At 50.2% G+C, this 20,333-nt stretch overlaps 1 protein-coding gene across 3 annotated transcripts in view; it reads left to right on the top strand.

Annotated features, from left to right (window-relative positions):
* Positions 1 to 20,333, top strand: part of LOC119376001 (spliceosome-associated protein CWC27 homolog) — a 381,331-nt gene that overhangs the window by 257,039 nt on the left and 103,959 nt on the right. For all 3 annotated transcript variants that reach the window (XM_037646002.2, XM_049411346.1, XM_049411347.1), the window contains one exon: positions 1,118 to 1,242. In XM_037646002.2, the coding sequence (XP_037501930.1) occupies positions 1,118 to 1,242 (125 nt within the window). The remainder of the gene's footprint in view (positions 1 to 1,117; positions 1,243 to 20,333) is intronic.

The following is a 20,333-nucleotide window of genomic DNA, read 5'->3' as shown; positions in this document are numbered from 1 at the left end:
GTTTTTACAGTGACGACTTTTCATCCAACAAGTTTTCCCTGGTGTTTGAATTATCAACAGCCTGCTGTACTATACTGCAGAAGTATGTGTTGCTGGGCAACTTGGTGTTTGACATGTTCTAGTGCTGACACATTGTAACTGACGTATTATAGCGCTGAAGCACAAAAGAAGAAGCATAGAGCAGACGGGACAGGTGCTAATTCACAACTTAATTCTGAGAATGGTAAGGTGTGGCATATATTTACTATTCCCAGTACACATTGCTGATGTCACATCAGCCACAATCAGAAGGAAGATCAGGTGCGAATTATGATGCACTGCTTACAATCGTGCCAAATTCACATACCACAATTCCAAGGCACTCAATATTACATCCCAAGAAAGAAAATGAAGTCTTGTGTTGTTTTGTGTGTTTTAGTAATTAATTGTAATTAGCATAAATTAAATACTTAATTAGTCTGCAGTCAGTCATGTTCCATTTTGACATAAAAAGAATGAAATCATAGGCTCCAAATGTGTGCGCATTTAGTTTTTGGTTGCATTCATTTCGAGAAAAGAAAAGTAATACTTTTGCTGTGTCCACTCTTTTTCGTCTGTCCTTGTTTTTGGCGCTGTGAAGTTGTTCCATAATGTCTTACAAACTTGCCCAAGCTTCCATGCTTCTATACTTTTGACATTGGTTCTGGAACGCGGCACGTCGAATGACCCGTTGAACGTCGCAGTGCCTCCACCAAAGTGATCGCCTTCAGTCATACACATCATGCTGAGGTCAAGACATATTCGCTATGCAGAAGGTTCAATTCGTCTACTGAGCAATGTATCTTGCTCTCCTTTGACGACAAGTTGACACAGCTATCATAAACAAGTTGCGTACACAAGCGTAGCCAATGCAGCTGAAGGGTATACAGGAACTATGTTCCATTATGTAGCAGACGTTTGACTCGCATCTTGTTTAACTGCAGACAAAAGGCTCCTCGCAAGGGCACGAATGGACAGAGGCACATGTTGGTTTCAGTTGTGCAAACTGCTAGTTGCAGCTAAGGTGTATAAATGCAATTTAGCCAGATCTCGCAGATGCTTGCGTAAACGCGTTTTCTTGCTCCTTCTCCATTTCTAGAGTGTGATGAGGAGGTCGAAGGAGATGAACCCAACCAGCTGATGCGTGCCTACAGACAGGAGCAGCGTGCCTACTCGCAGAAGAAGCAGCAGATGCTCCCCAAAGGGACCCACAGGGAGCAGAAGGTACTACTTCCAGCACTCCTTGGCAGTCCACTGGAAACATTACTGCTCTAGTTATTGACAGTGACTGCAGGTTGCACATGCACTTTTCCTTTTTTGGGGAATGTGCTCATTTTCATGTTGCACAATTTGGGAAGGATAACTAACTGTGCCCAGTGGCAAAGGCACTTTTTATAGAGCACTGTTTGCTCATCTCATTCTAGTTGCTCTCAGCAACATTACTTTAACCACCAAGTCTCGCCACAATGGGCCCCTTGTATGCTTCCAAGATGAATGCAGAAAAGTTCCCAAAATCGATGTAAAGGATTGAAACTTTTTGAACTTACAAGCTCAATATAACAGCAGTTGAAAAAAGAAGCATACCCTTTCACACATCAGTCAACTCTGTGCTGCTTCCAGTCAAAGAACAGCTTAACGTTCATGTAGTAGAAACTTCTGTCCTATTGTGTCACAAATGCCAAGTGCCCAAGTGATATGTACAGCTGGCAGTGAAATCTTATTATGTTTCTTTTCATCCACAGTAACTGTGTGAGATGTTTTGTGCAAAAGCAAGAGAACATAATCCAGAAAGTAGGCAGATTTGATTGTTGCATTGCATCATTATTCTCACAGAAGGGTAAGAAGGAATAAAGTTCTAATATGCCTGTGTTGCTGCCAATGCCTGTGCCTACATGGAGCATGTTTGTTGCAACCACACTTCTGTGTGCTCTACAGTCTATGTCAGTAGTTGGTTGCAGCACTGCAAAAGATGATATCGCTGCCAAATCAGGAGGGCGAGCTCCTTCGCGTTGCGTTTGTCCGGGCTCACTTCCAGACATTGCCTAGTCAGTGGGATGTCCATACCGTGAGACTGCAAGTCTCAGTGGACCCACGTTTCAATCCATATAGGTCGATTTTTTTTTTTTCAGTTAATCGTACATTCTTAGATTCCCAGAAAGCATTCCACCTTTTTCTCAGCTACTGTTGTGTGTAAGATTAAAGGGACACTAAAGGCAAATAACAATTTATGTCAGAGTGAAAGCTCAATGTATGACAAAGCATAAAATGGCAATATTATCAACAGCAGTGCCCTACTTACCGACAAATTAAGCTAAATGTATCACACGATGTGCGCCACGAGTGGGACATTTTGTAAATGATCCCGATGACGTGAGACCGTCCGACTACAATTAAGCACTAGTAATCAAACTAGCTGCAATAAAAAAAGAACCTTCCATGCATCAAGAGACGTAATAAAATGCTGCTTGTTCGTGTCTGCTTGATTCGTGGAAAAAAGAACCTCTTTGGCGTTGCCATGGGCAACGGCGTGCGTGGTTCAAAGGTGTCGTTTTCGCCGAACTGCGCTTCACCCGGCTTCGCTCATGCAGTCGCATCTCAGTGGTAGTTTCGGTATCGCGTACTGCCGCGTGTGTTTTGCACGCTCGTGAAAGTCGCTCTGACAGAAAGTTCGACAAAATGCTGCATGCATGTGATGTTGCCGGATGCCTGAATGCCCGAATGGTGCACGCCGCCGCGCAGTAAAGGCGGGCAACGTTGGGCATGGCAACAGTGACGTCAGAAAGACTGCTTTCAGACTGGTGATGCGGACCACTAAAACGTGATTTTATTTCAAAATAAGCACTTCCTTGACACAAAAGTAGCACTACGAGGTTTCTGGACCACTATTTCAACAATTAACATCGACTTAATATTTGCCTTTAGTGTCTCTTTAAGCAAATTAAACATTGACCATAATATTTTTTGTCTGAATTGAAAACTTTCTAATAGAAAGCAATTGTTGACAGCTAACGATTTTGACTCGTCTTCCTATCCATTTACCTATGGTGTGCCACAAAGTTGTGTCCTTGGCCCCCTTTCATGTAAAAGAATTCCCGTGTTTTTGATTTGAAAAAAAAAAATGCAAGAGAAAACATACTACATTGCATATGGGAAAATGTACACTCCAAATTTAGTAAAAAAAAATTACACAGTTTTGCTTGAAAAGCAAAGCACTGGTAGAGATGCATTCTTGATGCAGCGCTAAAAGACAGAGACTAAGAAGGAACATTCACACAGGGGGAACGCTGACTCGCAACTGAAAAATTTATTTGAAAAGATCAACCAAGAAACAAGAACAAGAAAGACAAGTAAAAACCGTGTGCAGAAGCAAAAAAATAATAATAATAAAAAAGGGGGGTAATCTAGTCACTAACATAAGCATTACTTCACAGAACACGTGTCCAGCAGAAAAGAAAACTCCTTTTCCGTCAGTAACAATGATGCCTGACTGACCCATGCGTCGCCCATTCTTTTGATATGGAAGGCTTCTATCACCTCTCGAGTGACCTTGCATTTGTGTGACGACAGCACTTTCGTATCTGAAAACACTGGGGAACAATCACATGTGCAACAGTGCGACGCGAGATGCGAAGCATCCGAATTCTTCAGCGACTGGTTATGCTCCTTTAAACGTACATTTAAACATCTGCCTGTTTGCCCCACGTAAGAATTCCCGCAAGTAAGTGGGATCTGGTAGACGACCCCGCACTTACACGGCACATACGTAGACTTTACATGGTTCGTTCCACAGCCTTCACTTAACACGCTACTGTGCTCTATTTTTCTCCTAACGAGAGGACAGATTCCCGAAAATTTATTTGGAGCAGAGAACACCGTCTTAACCCCGTACCTATTGCCTACATTACTCAGACCATTAGATAGCTTGTGTACATAAGGTAACACTGTTACTGTCGTGTTGGCGCGGGCTGCGGCGACCCAGCGACCAACGCCCCTCGCACGATAAAAGATCACGCCGGTGATACGCAGTTCCCGGGAGGCCTCCAACCGAAAAAAGGCCCCCCGGCGTTTATTTCCACTCGTATATGTAGACGCACTGACGTCACTGCCCCGGGGCTTCCGTGAGCACAGATACAAAAGATAAGTCAGCGCATTGCGACCAGACGCGATAACTGCGCGCCAGCACTTATCAGCACATCCCCGCTTTTTTTATTTGCAAACCAATTCGCGTTATCCCGAGGAACAAAAAAGGGTGGGGTTTGTATCGGGCATTACAAAGAGCAAGTATAATGCGTGGCACAACAAGCAATGCATTCAACCAACTCCGTCATCAATAGCCCAACGCACTGGACGTTTGACCAATCTGCCCGCTCTGGTCACATATCCTGTTGCCGAGGGAGCCTGAGTAGCCGCTAATGAGGGGGCCGTATTGTCCCCTCGCGGTTCAGCCGGATCATCGGAGTCTGGAAACTCGTAGCTTCCTTCGGGTTTGCCCCGTTTTTGCAGACGGTTCAGCATCCTTCTGTTACGCCTTAACGTGATGCCCTCATCAGTTCTCACCACGTAAGACCTGGGTGTAGCTGCCGCTGCAACTACCATGGCTCTCGTTTGCATGTCGGTCACCCAGACCGCATCGCCAGGATCTAGTTTCTTTAGTGGTCTGACTCGGTGGCGTTTGTCAAAATGCCACGCTTGCCGCTTCTTTTCAGCGCAGTCTTTGGCTTTAACGTGAAAAAGACTACACTTGACTGGGTCACGCAATTGTGGTACCATTGGGACACGGGTTCGAAGACATCGGCCCATCAGAATTTCCGCCGGGCTGAGCCCCACAATGCCGGGTGTTGCCCTGTAGGCGAGAAGAGCCAAGTATGGGTCCTCGGATTTGAGCATCATCATCATCATCATCATCAGCCTGTCTGCGCCCACTGCAGGGCAAAGGCCTCTCCCATGTTCCGCCAATCAACCCGGTCCTGTGCTTTCTGTTGCCACGTTATACCTACAAACTTCTTAATCTCATCTACCCACCTAATTTTCTGTCTTCCCCTCACGCGTTTGCCCTCTCTTGGAATCCAGTCAGTTACCCTTAATGACCACCGGTTATCCTGCCAACGTGCTACGTGGCCGGCCCACATCCATTTCTTCTTCTTAATTTCAACTATGATATCCTTAACCCCCGTTTGTTCCCTGACCCACTCTGCTCTCTTCCTGTCTCTTAAGGTTACACCTATCATTTTCCTTTCCATCGCTCGCTGCGTCGTCCTCAATTTAAGTTGAACCCTCTTTGTAAGTCTCCAGGTTTCTGCTCCGTAGGTAAGTACCGGTAAGATGCAGCTGTTATATACCTTCCTCTTGAGAGATAGTGGTAGACTACCATTCATGATTTGATAATGCTTGCCAAATGAGCCCCATCCCATCCTTATTCTTCTAGTTATTTCACTCTCATGGTTTGGCTCCGCGGTTACTACCTGTCCTAAGTAGACGTACTCCTTTACAACTTCCAGCGTCTCGCCACCTATCGCGAAACGCTGTTCTCTGCCAAGATTGTTCCACATTACTTTAGTTTTATGCATATTAATTTTCAGACCTACTCTTCTACTTTCCGTATCCAGTTCAGTAATCATGAGCTGTAATTCGTCTCCCGCGTTACTCATCAATGCAATGTCATCAGCGAATCGCAGGTTACTGAGATACTCTCCATTAACTCTTATCCCTAATTCTTCCCAATCTAGGGCCCTGAAAACCTCCTGTAAACACGCGGTGAATAGCATTGGAGAGATCGTGTCTCCCTGTCGTACGCCCTTCTTTATTGGGATTCTGTCGCTTTCTTTATGAAGGACTATAGTGGCTGTGGATGCGCTGTAGATTTCTTCCATTATGTTTATATAGGCTTCGTCGATGCCCTGATTCCGCAGTGCTTGCATGACCGCTGATGTCTCCACCGAATCAAATGCCTTCTCGTAATCTATGAAGGCTATGTATAGGGGTTGGTTGTATTCCGCGCATTTCTCTATCACCTGATTGATAGTATGAATATGGTCTATTGTTGAGAAGCCTGTACGAAATCCTGCCTGGTCCCTTGGTTGATTAAACTCTAATGTCGTATTAATTCTGTTAGCAATTACTTTTGTGAATAGCTTGTAGACAACGGACAGTAAGCTGATGGGCCTGTAATTTTTCAGGTCCTTGACGTCCCCTTTCTTATGGATCAAGATGATGCTGGCATTCTTCCAAGATTCTGGTATCCTCCCTGTCGAGAGACACTTCGTACAAAGGGCGGCCAGTTTCTCTAACATAATCTCTCCAACGTCTTTCAACAGGTCTGATGTTACCTGATCCTCACCAGCGGCTTTGCCTCTTTGCATTCCCTTTAGGGCTTTCTTTACTTCTCCTGTTAATACTGGTGGGATGTCAGATTCCTCTGGGATATTACTGCTTCTTACGTGGAAGCACAAGGCGCTTAATCGTCTGCACCATTCTTTCAATCTCCCCGTTAGCTTGCGGATACCTCGGGCTTACGGTGATGTGACCAAAGCCACAATCGTTGGCAAATTGCTCAAATTGGGAACATGAGAATTGTGGGCCATTATCTGTCACCACTGTTTCCGGAATGCCGTGGCGTGCAAAGATACTCTTCATTCTTTCGATTACGGCAGCCGCATTAGTGGAAGAAAGCAATGCTACTTCCGGATAGCGTGACAGATAATCTACCGCAACAAGATAGTGGCGATTGTTAATAAAGCAAAGATCTGCCCCTACTCTCTCCCATGCGAAGCTGGGAGAGGGGGTTGAAATCAAAGGCTCAGAATTTTGCGGCGCATACCGCACACGTCTCACACTCTTTCACTTGGCGCGATAGTTGTTCGCTAAGGCCTGGCCACCAAACCAACTCCTTCGCCAGCGCTCGGCTTCTCGAAATGCCTGGATGCCCACCGTGTAGCTTTGATAAAATTTCTTTTTGCAAGCTCGGAGGGATGATAAGCCTCGTACCGTTTACGAGCGAGCCTTCACACTCTGATATCGTCCCTCTATCTTGCCAGTACGGCGTCAGATGAGAAGGAAGGTTCGGTTTTGCTGGCCAACCCTTGCGGCATAACTCGCGCAATGATTTACAGACAGGATCGGCCTCTTGAGCTGTTTTCATTCGTTTGAAGAGGTCGCTACCGGTTTTCAGGCCTTGAATGCACGATTTAGCGTATGACGACACTTTTCCCACTGAAAGTTCTCCGCATAAGCGCCTGCATTTCGCGAGCAGTGCCCGTGAAAGAGCATCCGCTGTGATGAGGGATTTTGTGATGAGGGCTCACCATTACATTTCGTCTGGAAAAGGACTGCTCCTAGTCCGTAAGATGAGGCGTCTGCTGAAAGAATCGTTGGAAGTCTAGGGTCGTACAAGGCCATACACTTAGCTGAGCAAATGAGGTCCTTCAGGTTCTCGAAGGCTGTGTTCTGTGCAGGGCCCCAAACCCATTTGGTTTTCTTCGCCAACAGCGCCCTTAGAGGGGCCGTTACATGTGCCAAGTTAGGCAAGAATCTTTCGAGATGGTTGGCCATGCCCAAAACACTGTGTAACTCGGTTACGTTACAGGGAGGCTCCAGTTTCTTCACGGCCTCAATCTTTGCAGGGTCGGATTTTACTCTGTCTATGCTCAAGAGATGGCCTAAGAAGGAGATTTCATTCACCCCGAAGACACTTTGCTTTGTTTAAGGTGACGTTATTTTGAACCAACCTAGCAAGAACACCTGTGAGCCTCGCGTCGTGCTGCTCTTTAGTGTCACCAAAGACAAGGATGTCGTCCATTAGGTTTACCACCCCGGGGAGGCCCTGCAGTATTTCGGTCATGCGCTTTTGGAAGTACTCCAGCGCTGACGTAATTCCAAAAGGCAGCCTTGTGAGACAATACCGCCCAAATGGCGTTATAAACGTGGTTAATTCCTCCGAGTCCTTTGCTAGTTGAACCTGGTGAAAGCCTGAATTTGCATCTAGTTTTGAGAACCACTTGGCCCCCGCCAAAGAACCTAACGCTTGATCAACAGTAGGTAGCGCAAACCTCTCCCTCAAAACAGACTTGTTTAGCTGCGTCAAGTCGACGCACACCCTGACTTCGCCGGAGGGTTTTACGACTGGTACGATACCGGCGCACCATTCCGTGGGGCCTTCGACTTTGCGAATCACGCCCATGTGCTCCATTTTCTCAATTTCTTTTTTGACCTGTTCTCTTAGTGGAATCGGTATCCTGCGCGGCGTGCATATAGCAAATGGAACGGCCTCCGGCTTCAGCCTGATGCAATATTCACCTTTGTGCCTAGACTGCTGAAAGCTCGCGAGAGGAAGGCCTCATAATTAGTCTGTTTGCAAACAGGTTCCACAAACGTGATTATCCGTAATGCTTCAAGAGCAGGCAAACCGAGCAGAATGTTGTGCAAAGCACTAACAACGTAGAACACCTGGCGAGAAGTTTTCCCTTTCCATTGAACTTCTGCCTCGAACTTGCCCAAGACATCAAGACGGGCCCCACTGGCTCCCGTGAGTACCTCGTACGCCTTATTTAGTCTGGTGGGTAAGCCTGGAAAAGACTGCGGTACGACTGAAACTTCGGTGCCCGTATCTACCTTGGCCATAACTGGCACGTCGTTAACTCGTACTAAGACAAATCGCGACTCCGCGCTTGATGCATTGACAGTTCCTAAGAAAACGTCACTAGAGTCTGTGTGTACTGAAGAGACCCGTACCTGTCGCCATTGTGAAGTCTTCTTGAGACACACCTTGCTGAAATGTCCTTTGATACCGCAGTTGTGGCACTTCTGTGCCTTTGCGGGGCAGGCAGTCCTCGCGTGGCAGCGGCCCCCGCAGAAGTTGCACCGTGAACCTTGATTTCGGGGGACTATTTTCTGCTGGCTCCTTTGGTGCCCGACGGCGTTAACTCCCAGCTCGCCGCACTCCTGGAACAAAGAAGCGTTGCCGGTGCCTTCCGGGCCACGAAGCTCTTCTTGTTGCATCTGCACCGTTTCCTTCAGTCGCGCTTTCGCTAGAGCCGTTGCCAGAGTCAGCTTGCCGTTCATTTGAAGAGCCTCCGAGAGCTTCTCGTCTCGAAGGTCGACGACGAACCGGTCCCTCACGAGGCGTTCCTTGCAGTCGCCGAAGTCGCACCGGTCCGCCAGAACATGTAGCACTGTCATGAAGTGGTCGACGGTTTCTCCGGGCATCTGCTGTCTCCTGTGGAAGCAAGGGCTCTCATACACCAAGTTGCGGTCTTTGACGAAGTACTCGTCAAACCTCTTCTTGACGACGTCGAACTTCTTCGCATCGTCCTCCGAGAGGTGGAACGTTGAAAAGATGTACCGTGCTTGCCGGCCCATGGTATTGTCACGTGGTCGTGACGTCGACGAAGACAGCAGTCGGCGTTTGCAGGATGAAACTGTTTATTTGGCCGAACCTGTGGCCGGAAAATCAGAACTAGAACTACAGCAATACACGCTGTACAATGATAGCGGCGAACAGGGCGTCGTCCGTCGATCAACTGACAAGCGGTCAAGCGCGTCGGCTTTTATACAGGTGCTATGGAACTTTCCAGCAATATCGCTGGTGGCGGCGTTATCTCTCGACAACGCTGGAACATTCGCGTGCGGCGCGCAATCTTAACAAAACGATCTACCAGAATCGTGAAGCTTCTCGAACACTGCTTCGGGGCCAGCGTCGAGCGTTGATAACCGTCCTTGCTGGTCAAACTTGAACACATCAAAATAAAAGCAGAAGCGGGCGTGGCATTGCCCCCCTCTGAAAAAGCATCGTCCCGATGCTTGCAACAGAACATGGAAAGGAAAAAACAAGTGCATACACAAATAAATTACAATAACAAAGGAAAAAGTAGAGTCTCCAGGGTCGCTAACGCGCAAAAAACGGCTTAAGGCGCACGACATGGACGACTTCAGGTCGTGCGCGGCGTCGCTGGGAGTTCGTAATGCCGTCCGGGACGACCTCGTAGTCAAGAGCGCCGTGACGTCGAAGCACCTTGTATGGCCCGAAGTATCGCCGAAGAAGTTTTTCACTGAGCCCACGTCGGCGTATCGGCGTCCAGACCCACACACGGTCACCGGGTTGGTACTCCATGTGGCGTCGTCGAAGATTATAGTGACGGCTGTCGACCCTCTGCTGGTTCTTGATGCGCAGGCGGGCGAGCTGTCGAGCTTCTTCGGCGCGTTGCAAATAGGCGGCTACGTCGAGGTCGTCTTCGTCGGTGGCGGTTGGTAGCATTGCGTCGAGCGTCGTTGCCGGGCTCCTTCCGTAGACCAGCTTGTACGGCGTCATTTGCGTCGTTTCTTGCATGGCCGTGTTGTATGCGAAGGTCACATACGGAAGGATAGCATCCCACGTCTTGTGTTCGACATCGACATACATGGCCAGCATGTCGGCGATGGTCTTGTTTAGCCGCTCGGTGAGGCCATTGGTCTGTGGGTGGTACGCTGTGGTCCGGCAGTGGCTTGTTTGGCTGTATCTCAGTATTGCCTGAGTTAGGTCAGCAGTAAACGCCGTACCTCTGTCGGTGATGAGGACCTCTGGGGCGCCATGACGCAGGAGGATGTTCTCAACGAAGAACTTCGCTACCTCGGCGGCACTGCCTCTAGGTAGGGCCCTTGTCTCGGCGTAGCGGGTGAGGTAGTCGGTAGCTACGACGATCCATTTGTTTCCGGTATTGGACGTCGGGAACGGCCCCAGGAAGTCCATCCCAATTTGCTGGAACGGCCGTCGAGGTGGCTCGATAGGCTGCAGAAGTCCGGCTGGCCTAGTCGGCGGTGTCTTGCGTCGCTGACAGTCCCGGCAGGTCTTGACGTAGCGAGTTACGTCGGCGACAAGGCGCGGCCAGTAGTACTTTTCCTGTATTCTTGCAAGCGTGCGAGAAACACCCAGGTGTCCAGACGTCGGGTCGTCATGCAGAGCCTGGAGGACCTCTGATCGCAATGTCGAGGGCACTACGAGAAGGGAATCGGCTCGAAGTTCTTAAGGAGAACACCGTTGCGCAAGAAAAACGACGTCAGTCCTCGCGTGAATACCTTGGGAACAACGGTGGTCCTGCCCTCGAGATATTCCACAAGGCCCCTGAGTTCTGGGTCCGCTCGCTGTCGTTCGGCGAAGTCTTCGGCACTTATGGTTCCCAAGAAGCAGTCATCCTCCGTGTCGTCCTGCGGCGGTGGGTCGACGGGGGCGCGGGACAGGCAGTCAGCGTCGGAGTGTTTTCTTCCGGACTTGTAAACGACGGTTATGTCAAATTCTTGAAGTCGTAGGCTCCACCGTGCGAGGCGACCTGAAGGGTCCTTCAAGTTAGCTAGCCAACACAAGGCGTGGTGGTCGCTCACAACTTTGAAGGGCCGGCCGTAGAGGTAGGGGCGAAACTTCGATGTAGCCCAGACGATGGCCAGGCACTCCTTTTCTGTTGTGGAGTAGTTGATTTCTGCCTTTGATAGCGACCGGCTAGCATAACTGATGACCCTTTCGAATCCGTCGGTCTTTTGCACAAGGACGGCGCCGAGTCCTACGCTGCTTGCGTCGGTGTGGATTTCCGTATCGGCGTATTCGTCGAAATGCGCAAGTATGGGAGGCGTCTGCAGGCGTCGTTTCAGTTCTTGAAATGCTTGAACTTGTGACGTCTCCCACCTGAATTCGACGTCGGCCTTCGTGAGTTGCGTCAGTGGCTCGGCGATCCGTGAAAATCCCTTGACGAAACGTCTGTAATAGGCGCACAAGCCGAGAAAACCTTCTTATCGGTGGGCGTCGGGAAGTCAGCGATGGCAGCTGTTTTCCGCGGGTCCGGGCGAACACCATCCTTACTGATTACGTGACCCAAGAACAAGAGCTCCTCGTACGCGAAGCGGCACTTTTCAGGCTTCAAGGTGAGTCCGGAGGTCTTGATTGCTTGAAGTACAACTTCAAGGCACCGAAGGTGTTCGTCGAAGTTTGAGGAAAACACAACTACGTCGTCCAAGTACACGAGACACGTCTGCCACTTCAAGCCGGCCAGTACTGTATCCATAACCCGTTGAAAAGTCGCAGGTGCCGAGCAAAGACCAAAGGGCATGACCTTGAACTCGAATAGGCCATCTGGTGTTATAAAAGCAGTCTTTTCTCGGTCTCTCTCGTCGACTTCTATTTGCCAGTAACCGGTCTTGAGGTCCATCGACGAAAAGTACTTTGCGTTGTGTAATCGATCCAGGGTGTCGTCTATCCGGGGAAGGGGATACACGTCCTTCTTCGTGACTTTGTTCAGGCGACGATAATCGACGCAAAAACGTAGAGTCCCATCCTTCTTCTTCACTAGCACCACCGGGGATGCCCACGGACTCTTCGACGGCTGGATGATGTCGTCGCGTAGCATTTCGTCGACCTGTTTCTTCACGCCCTCGCGTTCTCGCGTCGAAACTCTGTACGGGCTCTGACGGAGTGGTCTGGTGCTTTCCTCTGTTATGATGCGATGTTTTGCCACGGGAGTCTGCCGAATTCTTGACGACGACGAAAAGCAGTCCTTGTATTGCAAGAGCAGGGTTTTGAGCTGTTCTTGTTTGTGCTTCTGAAGGCTGGGATTGATGTCGAAAGCTGGTTGCGGTGCTTTATTCGTCGGAGTAGGCTCGGGAGAATCGGTGAGGCCGAAAGCATTGCTGGCTTCTACGATTTCTTCGATGTAGGCGACCGTCGTGCCTTTGCTCACGTGCTTGTACTCGTTGCTGAAATTCGTGAGCATAACTGTTGCTTTCCCTGCCCGCAGCTCTGCTACTCCTCTTGCGACGCAAATCTTGCGGTTAATCAAGTGGTGCTGGTCGCCTTCAACAACGCCTTCCAGGTCTGCTGATTTCTGACTGCCGACGGAAATGATGACGCTGGAGCGAGGGGGAATGGTGACCTGGTCTTCCAGCACATTCAAGGCGTGCTTTCTTGGCGGAGTGTGCGGCGGCAGTGCCTCTTCCGTGGACAGTGTCATTGACTTAGACCTCAGGTCGATGATTGCACCATGAAGGCCTAAGAAGTCCATACCAAGGATGACATCTCTCGAGCAACGCGGCAGGATTACGAAGTTCGCGGGATAAATCCGGTTGTTAATGGTGAGTCTCGCTGTGCAGATTCCCTCCGGGGTTACGAGGTGACCTCCAGCTGTCCGGATTTCGGGGCCTTCCCAGGCTGTCCTAACTTTCTTCAGCTTCGTGGCGAACGGTCCACTGATGACAGAATAGTCGGCTCCGGTGTCGACGAGGGCTGTGACGCTGTGGCCGTCGATAAGAACGTCGAGGTCGCTAGTTCGTCGTCTTGCATTGCAGTTAGGTCGTGGCGTCGGGTCACGGCTACGTCGGTTTGTTCCGCTGCTTCCACGTTGCGTCGTCAGGTCTACTTCGGTCCGCGAGGTTTCGTCGTCAGGGGTTCGCGTCGTGTCCTGAAGCCTTCGTCGTGGCAGCGGCGTCGGCGGCGGAGGGTCTTCGGTATTTTGTCGTACAGCAACCGCACCTCCATCGGTTGCTGCCCTTAGTTTTCCGGATGCGGGCTAGGTGACCGGCCCCGGGTTGGGCCAGTGTATGGTCGGCGTTGGGGAGAGGCGTAGCGGCTTGGCGACGGCGATCGGGAAGGTCCTCGGGGGGTCCACTGCGCTCCTGCCAGGTAGTCGGCGATGTCACGTGGTCGTTCCCCCTGCTGTGGACGCGGCGCGTCGACGGCGAACCCACGCAGTCCCATCTGTCGATAATGGCAGCGGCGGTAGGTGTGGCCGGCTTCTCCGCAGTGGTAGCAGAGTGGACAATGGTCGGGGGCGCGCCAAACGTCGGTCTTCCTCGGCGCGTATCGCTGACCGGCTGGCGGGCGGCATGACGTCGGTGGTGGCGGCGGTGGCGCCTGGCGGCGGAACTGCTGGGGCGGCGCGGCGTCTTGACGTGGGCGAGGAGGGGGGGCGTTGCGTCGGGCTGCAGCAGCATAGCTCATTGCTTGAAGCTGCGGCGGTGCCGGTTGAGGAACACCCAGTGATTGTTGGATTTCCTCGCGTACAACGTCTGCAATCGACGTCACTTCGGGCTGTGTAAAAGGTGCGAGCTTTCGCAGCTCCTCTCGCACGATGGCTCGTATCGTTTCGCGCAAGTCGTCGGAGCCGAGGGCGTGAACTGCTGCGCTGTCTTGGAATGCGTGGCGATTGCACTGCCGAGTGCGCATCTCGAGCGTCTTCTCGATTGTTGTTGCCTCCGCGAGGAATTCTTGGATGGTCTTGGGTGGGTTTCTGATTAGTCCCGCGAACAGCTCCTGCTTGATTCCTCGCATGAGGAAGCGAACCTCGGGCATCTCAGGGTCTGCGTGGCGGAACAGTCTCGTCATTTCTTCTGTGAAGAGTGCCACGTTTTCGTTTGGCAGCTGCACGCGGGTTTCGAGCAGAGCCTCGGCCCTCTCCTTGCGGACAACGCTGGTGAATGTTGCCAGGAACCTGCTGCGAAAAACATCCCATGTTGTCAGGGTTCGCTCTTGGTTCTCGAACCATGTTCTAGCTGCGTCCTCCAAGGCGAAGAAGACATGCTGTAGCTTGTCTTCACTGGTCCAGGAATTGAAAAGGGCGACTCGGTCGTAGGCTTCCAGCCAGCTTTCCGGGTCTTCGAACGACGATCCGCGGAAGGTGGGCGGCTCCTTGGGCTGTCGAAAAAGGATTGGCGCAGGCTGCACGTGGTCGGTCATCGTCGCTGTGGTCGATGTTGAGATCTGCGGCTGCCTGGGTTTTTCGGGAAGGAGCCCGTGCTCTGGCTGCAGTCCCTTCTGCCTGCGGCTTGTTCGACGATCCGGGATTTCCTTGCCGTCGTCCTCGTCGCGGCTTGGGCTTGGGTCAGCGCTCCGCGGTGGCGTCCGGATCATGAAGCAGCACCTCCACCAGATGTCACGTGGTCGTGACGTCGACGAAGACAGCAGTCGGCGTTTGCAGGATGAAACTGTTTATTTGGCCGAACCTGTGGCCGGAAAATCAGAACTAGAACTACAGCAATACACGCTGTACAATGATAGCGGCGAACAGGGCGTCGTCAGTCGATCAACTGACAAGCGGTCAAGCGCGTCGGCTTTTGTACAGGTGCTATGGAACTTTCCAGCAATATCGCTGGTGGCGGCGTTATCTCTCGACAACGCTGGAACATTCGCGTGCGGCGCGCAATCTTAACAAAACGATCTACCAGAATCGTGAAGCTTCTCGAACACTGCTTCGGGGCCAGCGTCGAGCGTTGATAACCGTCCTTGCTGGTCAAACTTGAACACATCAAAATAAAAGCAGAAGCGGGCGTGGCAGTATAGAGCAAGGCGCGCACTTGTGCCTCCTCCGAGCGCTCGTTCAGGCCCGACCCAGGTGAAAATGTGTAACTGGGAATCCAACTGGTTTCAACTGGTTCCACTTCAACTGGTTTAAGGAACACATTTCCAGTTGGTAACTGGGACCAGTTGGGAGTGCATTCCCAGTTGGAAATGCTTTCCCAGTTGTGAACAGGTCCCATTCTCCGTTGGTGCCCAAATGGGCATGCTTGTACTCCAGCTAGCTCAAACAATCTTCAACGTGCAAATAATGTTCATTCTGAGCACATCAAACACTCCAATGGAACACTTGACACTCCATGTTAAGTGTAGAAGATGATCATGATTTATTTCTATTACACAAAAAATTACACAGCTCTAGGCATTCCCTGCTGTGGCTGGTTTGGACCAGCACTGTGGTTGCACATTCAGTGCAAAGATATCCTCCGCTCGGCTTTCATGCAGTGCTGTATTTTCTCAACCAATATACTGGTGAAGTTTCGGGCTGCGCAGCTGATGAATCTGTGCCATTCACCCGTGACCAATGAAACAGCGTTGCTGCGAAATAAGAGGTAACATGTTTCATGCATGTCTCAGAACAGTCATATAAATTTATAGATATACACAGCAGACCTGCCTTCTAACAATTCAGACGACAAACAGTGTCTACAGAGATCATGCGCTGCATCTATTCCGAATTTTTAGAAGTCGAGTTTATATATCAGCAGCAAAAAATAATGAAAAACACCATTATTTTCACTCGAATTCATATGCCTACACATGCAACAGGTTCAGGAATATTCATTTAGAGTGCAAATACGGGCCCTTAGCGCTTTCTTTGAAAGTCGCGGACAGAGTTACGAGTACACTTCATAGTTATTTAGCACGCCGTTCAAAGCACAAGTATTGCACGGCACTCGTTTTCGGTGATGCTCCCAAACAAATAGCAGCAAGTTTGCGAGCACTCCGCACAAACCCATAAACAAACTTAGCTAGAGCAGTATAGAAAGCATTTGTTTACAATGCAACGTTCCATCGTCTCAACACTCAAAGCACTCTGCCTGCATTATATCTACATCTTCTCTAGGATACTGAACAACTAGCACTCGAAGCATAAATGGTATAATTACCTTCAAACGGCTGCATCGCTGACAATTGGCAGGCAGCATTCCGCACACAATGGGTCCATATATCCGTCTTGTCACAGGCGTAAACACTTGTCCGGCGTTCGCCTGAAGTCAAAGTCTTCCAGAGATGAAGCTGCCGAACACTAATTCGACAAAGTCTAATTTACGCACGCCATGACTGCACGTTCCTTTTGAAAAACAGCACAACTAAGCAGCGCGACCACGGACCACCGAGCGCTCGGTAGCTAGCCCTCGTCCCATGTGGTGTACGAAACTAGCATCGCTGTTTTTCTAAATTTTATGTCTTTGTTATCCAGTTTCTTTCTTCCATTAAATATTGCCGAATTGGCACGAAATAATTCATTTCAGTTTATTTTATATGTAATCTTTATGCTTGATTACTTTACTGCTTCGTTCAATGTTTGAGCCTATGAGATACGGGACTAATGTGACGGCAGTCGATGTAGAGAGGCTGCGTTTGTGCAACAGTTTGTGGGTTTGTGTCGGCAGGATGTCAGCAGTCTGTGGCAGTCTCAGCTGTGGTAGCTCTCGGCACTGGCACTACTCCATTTTTCGTTCTTGTACGGAAGTAACCGCTGTGCTGCACACAAGACTATTAAGCATGGCATGCTCCCAGCGAGACAACGGCAATATTAACACCCCAACGTCAATTGGGCCCGCCTCGGTTGCGCGTATTGTCACCGTGATGGATGTAAAAAGATTGACAACAGCTTTTTAATGTTAGTTGAATGTACTGATGCTAAAACAAGCGTACGCTTGTGTGCACTGTGTTGCGCATTTGCGCAACGGAATAATCCACGATAATATGATTTTGAAAAATACATATATATCAGGTGAGGTAAGACTGTATATATTAATGTAATGGGGTCTAAACAACACGAAGAGGATGACGTCTAAACAAGAAAAGATAATTCATTCGCAAACCATGAGATGCTATTTTCTTATTCTCTCATTGTCCTAGGAATATTACTAGGCCAGTGATGGTACCCTTCTGCGAATAGGACACAAAAAGCTCTTAGATAAAACCCATTCGCTCAAGTGCAGCAATGCTGCGTATGCATTCGAGTTCAATTATCTTCCTTCTTTCACTTTGAAGAACCGTACAACCAGGACAACTGGTCGCACTTCCAGTTAGGGCGCAACTGGGACCACTTGCTTCCAATTTAACTGGTTATGGTTTCCAACTGGGATCAGCTTCTTCCAGTTCAACTGGTCATGGTTCCCGTTGGTGGCCAGTTGAGCTGTAACTGGAACCAGCTGCTAACTGGGACCAGTTGCAACTGGAATCAACTGGGACCAGTTGAGTTGTAACTGGGACCAGCTGCTAACTGGGACCAGTTGCAACTGGAATCAACTGGGACCAGTTGTTTCCCAACTGGAACCATTTGATCCCAGTTGATACCAGTTGAAACCAGTTGGATTCCCAGTTACTCATTTTCACTTGGGGACGCATAGCGATAGTCGTCGAACGTCTGTATCCACGCCGCCCACTCCGACGCATTGTCGAAGTCCAGCTGCGGAGGCTGCACAAGGCCATGCGATGCAGAGGCCATGACGCTTTCCGCTTGACGACGTCTCGTTTTCCTCCGTGGGTGTCTCGACTCTTTAACCGTCTGACACCATGTCGTGTTGGCGAGGGCTGCGGCAACCCAGCGACCAACGCCCCTCACACGATAAAAGATCACGCCGGTGATACGCAGTTCCCGGGAGGCTTCCAACCGAAAAAAGGCCCCCGGCGTTTATTTCCACTCGTATATGTAGACGCACTGACGTCACTGCCCCGGGGCTTCCGTGAGCACAGATACAAAAGATAAGTCAGCGCATTGCGACCAGACGCGATAACTGCACGCCAGCACTTATCACAGGGTGTCTACCGACCGGGAAAACCGGGAATTCTCACGGATTTTGGGTAGTCTGGAAATTCTCAGGGAAAACTCACTGAAATTGGACGAAAGTCGCGGTAGCGCTTGCTCGATATTTTGTGATCGCATTTTTCAAATCAAACGGCCGCTGCGGCTGCGGGGAAGTGGCGCACCTTGATGCTGTCATCGCCTTCGGAGCGGTGAAGTGGGAGAGAATCCGGCTAATGCGTGGCATGCGGGAACCGCGAACCACGACACATCGTATCGCGCAATGTTGTCAGGGTGTTCTGGGAGTACGCGGTGTAGTTCTGTAATCTTTCTCGCGCGTGCTGTGCGTTAGCGCTCGATATGGTGTTTTTGTTATCGCCGCGTGTCAAGTAACAAGCATGATTAGTTGTAGAAGCGGTAGCACTAGATGTAACGAGCTTGAGTTATCTTGCAAGCGATCGCGATCGTTCAGGAAGCGGATGTCTTCGACAAGGCTCGTATCTGGCAAGCCATCCCGATCGGCGAGAAAAAAGACGCTTGTTGGCTGTTATCGGAGAGCTCACTCCAGGGGCGTAGCCAGGGGGGGGGGGGAGTTGACCCCACCCCCCCCCCGAAATTTTTCGATTTTGCTTGCCTATATACACGCACACATACAAACACACGCACAAACATACATAAAGTATGGTTGAACCCCCCCCCCCCCCCCCGAAAAAAATTTCTGGCTACGCCCCTGGCTCACTCGCTGTGATCCCGAGCTTCAAAGATGCTATTTAGGACTCCGTGAAGAATATAATAAATTTCCTGGCGAGAGCTAGCGTAACTAACGGGCCCATTCACAGCAAGTGAAAGCTTTTTTATTTCTTTTTTCCCGATGAGGGCACTGCTGAAACAAGTTTTAGGCAGTCGACTGAAATTTTTTGGGGCTGCAGCTGGCAATTACCAGCCACACCACGTGGGTGTTTGCTACAAAGCCGAATTACAAAACTTTTTAGAGCCATGGCATAGCGGCGACCGAAATTCGCGACACCGGCACGGGTCCCACATGCTCGATTCGGCACGCGATGTCGGAAAACAGTAACGTTTCCACCATAATCGGATGTGCCGTAATTCAGGCTGTTGCCGTGCTTTCATGCGATCTTAGCCCGCAGCTATATTGCTTTTTTTCTTTTTGCGATATAGCAATTATATAGACACTCCGACGCGAATTTTTCGCCTTCGCCATGATCTTCCCTATCATGTCCAAATCGCGATTACATCACCCCGCGCGTCGCATGCTCCATGTGCGAGTGAAAGTGCGCGAGCGCTGCCGACGAACGGGGCTTAAAAGCAGAGATGAAACGAGCCGACTGTCTCATTCGCGCGATGGGCACATGGATAGGAGCCAGCGCGTTGGGAAGGGGGGGGGGGAGGGGCTGGCTGCGTGAGTCCGACAGGAAGTGCGTACTTTGTACCAGCGGGCGTGGTCGCGTGCGCCGCGGTATCCTTAGTGGGGATCAGCATACGGCTCATACCTTTGTAGGTGTTGTGCTCTAATTGCAGAACTTTCGTTGAAGCCATAGCAGTGGCAGATCCCGGGGGGGGGGGCGGTAGCGGCGATCGCCCCCCCCCCCAAGCCAGCCCCCGCCCCCTCCCTTCAGTGCCTGTCGTCCACCTCCTTTGTCAGGCTTGTTTGTCGAGTTTGCCCCCTTTGTCAGGTTGCTTTGCCTGCCACTGTCCAAAAGGGGTAAAGAGAATCTTGTCCCTGCTCTCTACCTCTCATTGCTCTACCCTTTCCTGCTTCCCTATGCACATTTCCAACGAAGGCTTCTTAGGCACCGCCATAATCCCCTCTGGGCTGTTGTAAATATGCGTGACCCACCAAAATGCACTGCTGAGCGTTGGATTCAGCCTTTGTACCCCCCCCCCCCCCATTATGTACCTGAATCCGCCCCTGAGCCATAGATCATAGATAGGGCACTTCTCTTAGTGCAGCGGCTGCGTTTCCTGAAGGAGCGAGCTGCTAGCCTATATTCATATAAAATTCCTCTTTGTTGC

This window comes from Rhipicephalus sanguineus, unplaced genomic scaffold, assembly GCF_013339695.2.
Source record: "Rhipicephalus sanguineus isolate Rsan-2018 unplaced genomic scaffold, BIME_Rsan_1.4 Seq10638, whole genome shotgun sequence".
In the NCBI taxonomy this organism is placed as follows: Eukaryota; Metazoa; Arthropoda; class Arachnida; order Ixodida; family Ixodidae; genus Rhipicephalus; species Rhipicephalus sanguineus.
Note: the sequence above shows the minus strand (reverse complement) of the source record. Positions and strands in the feature narration are given on the sequence as shown.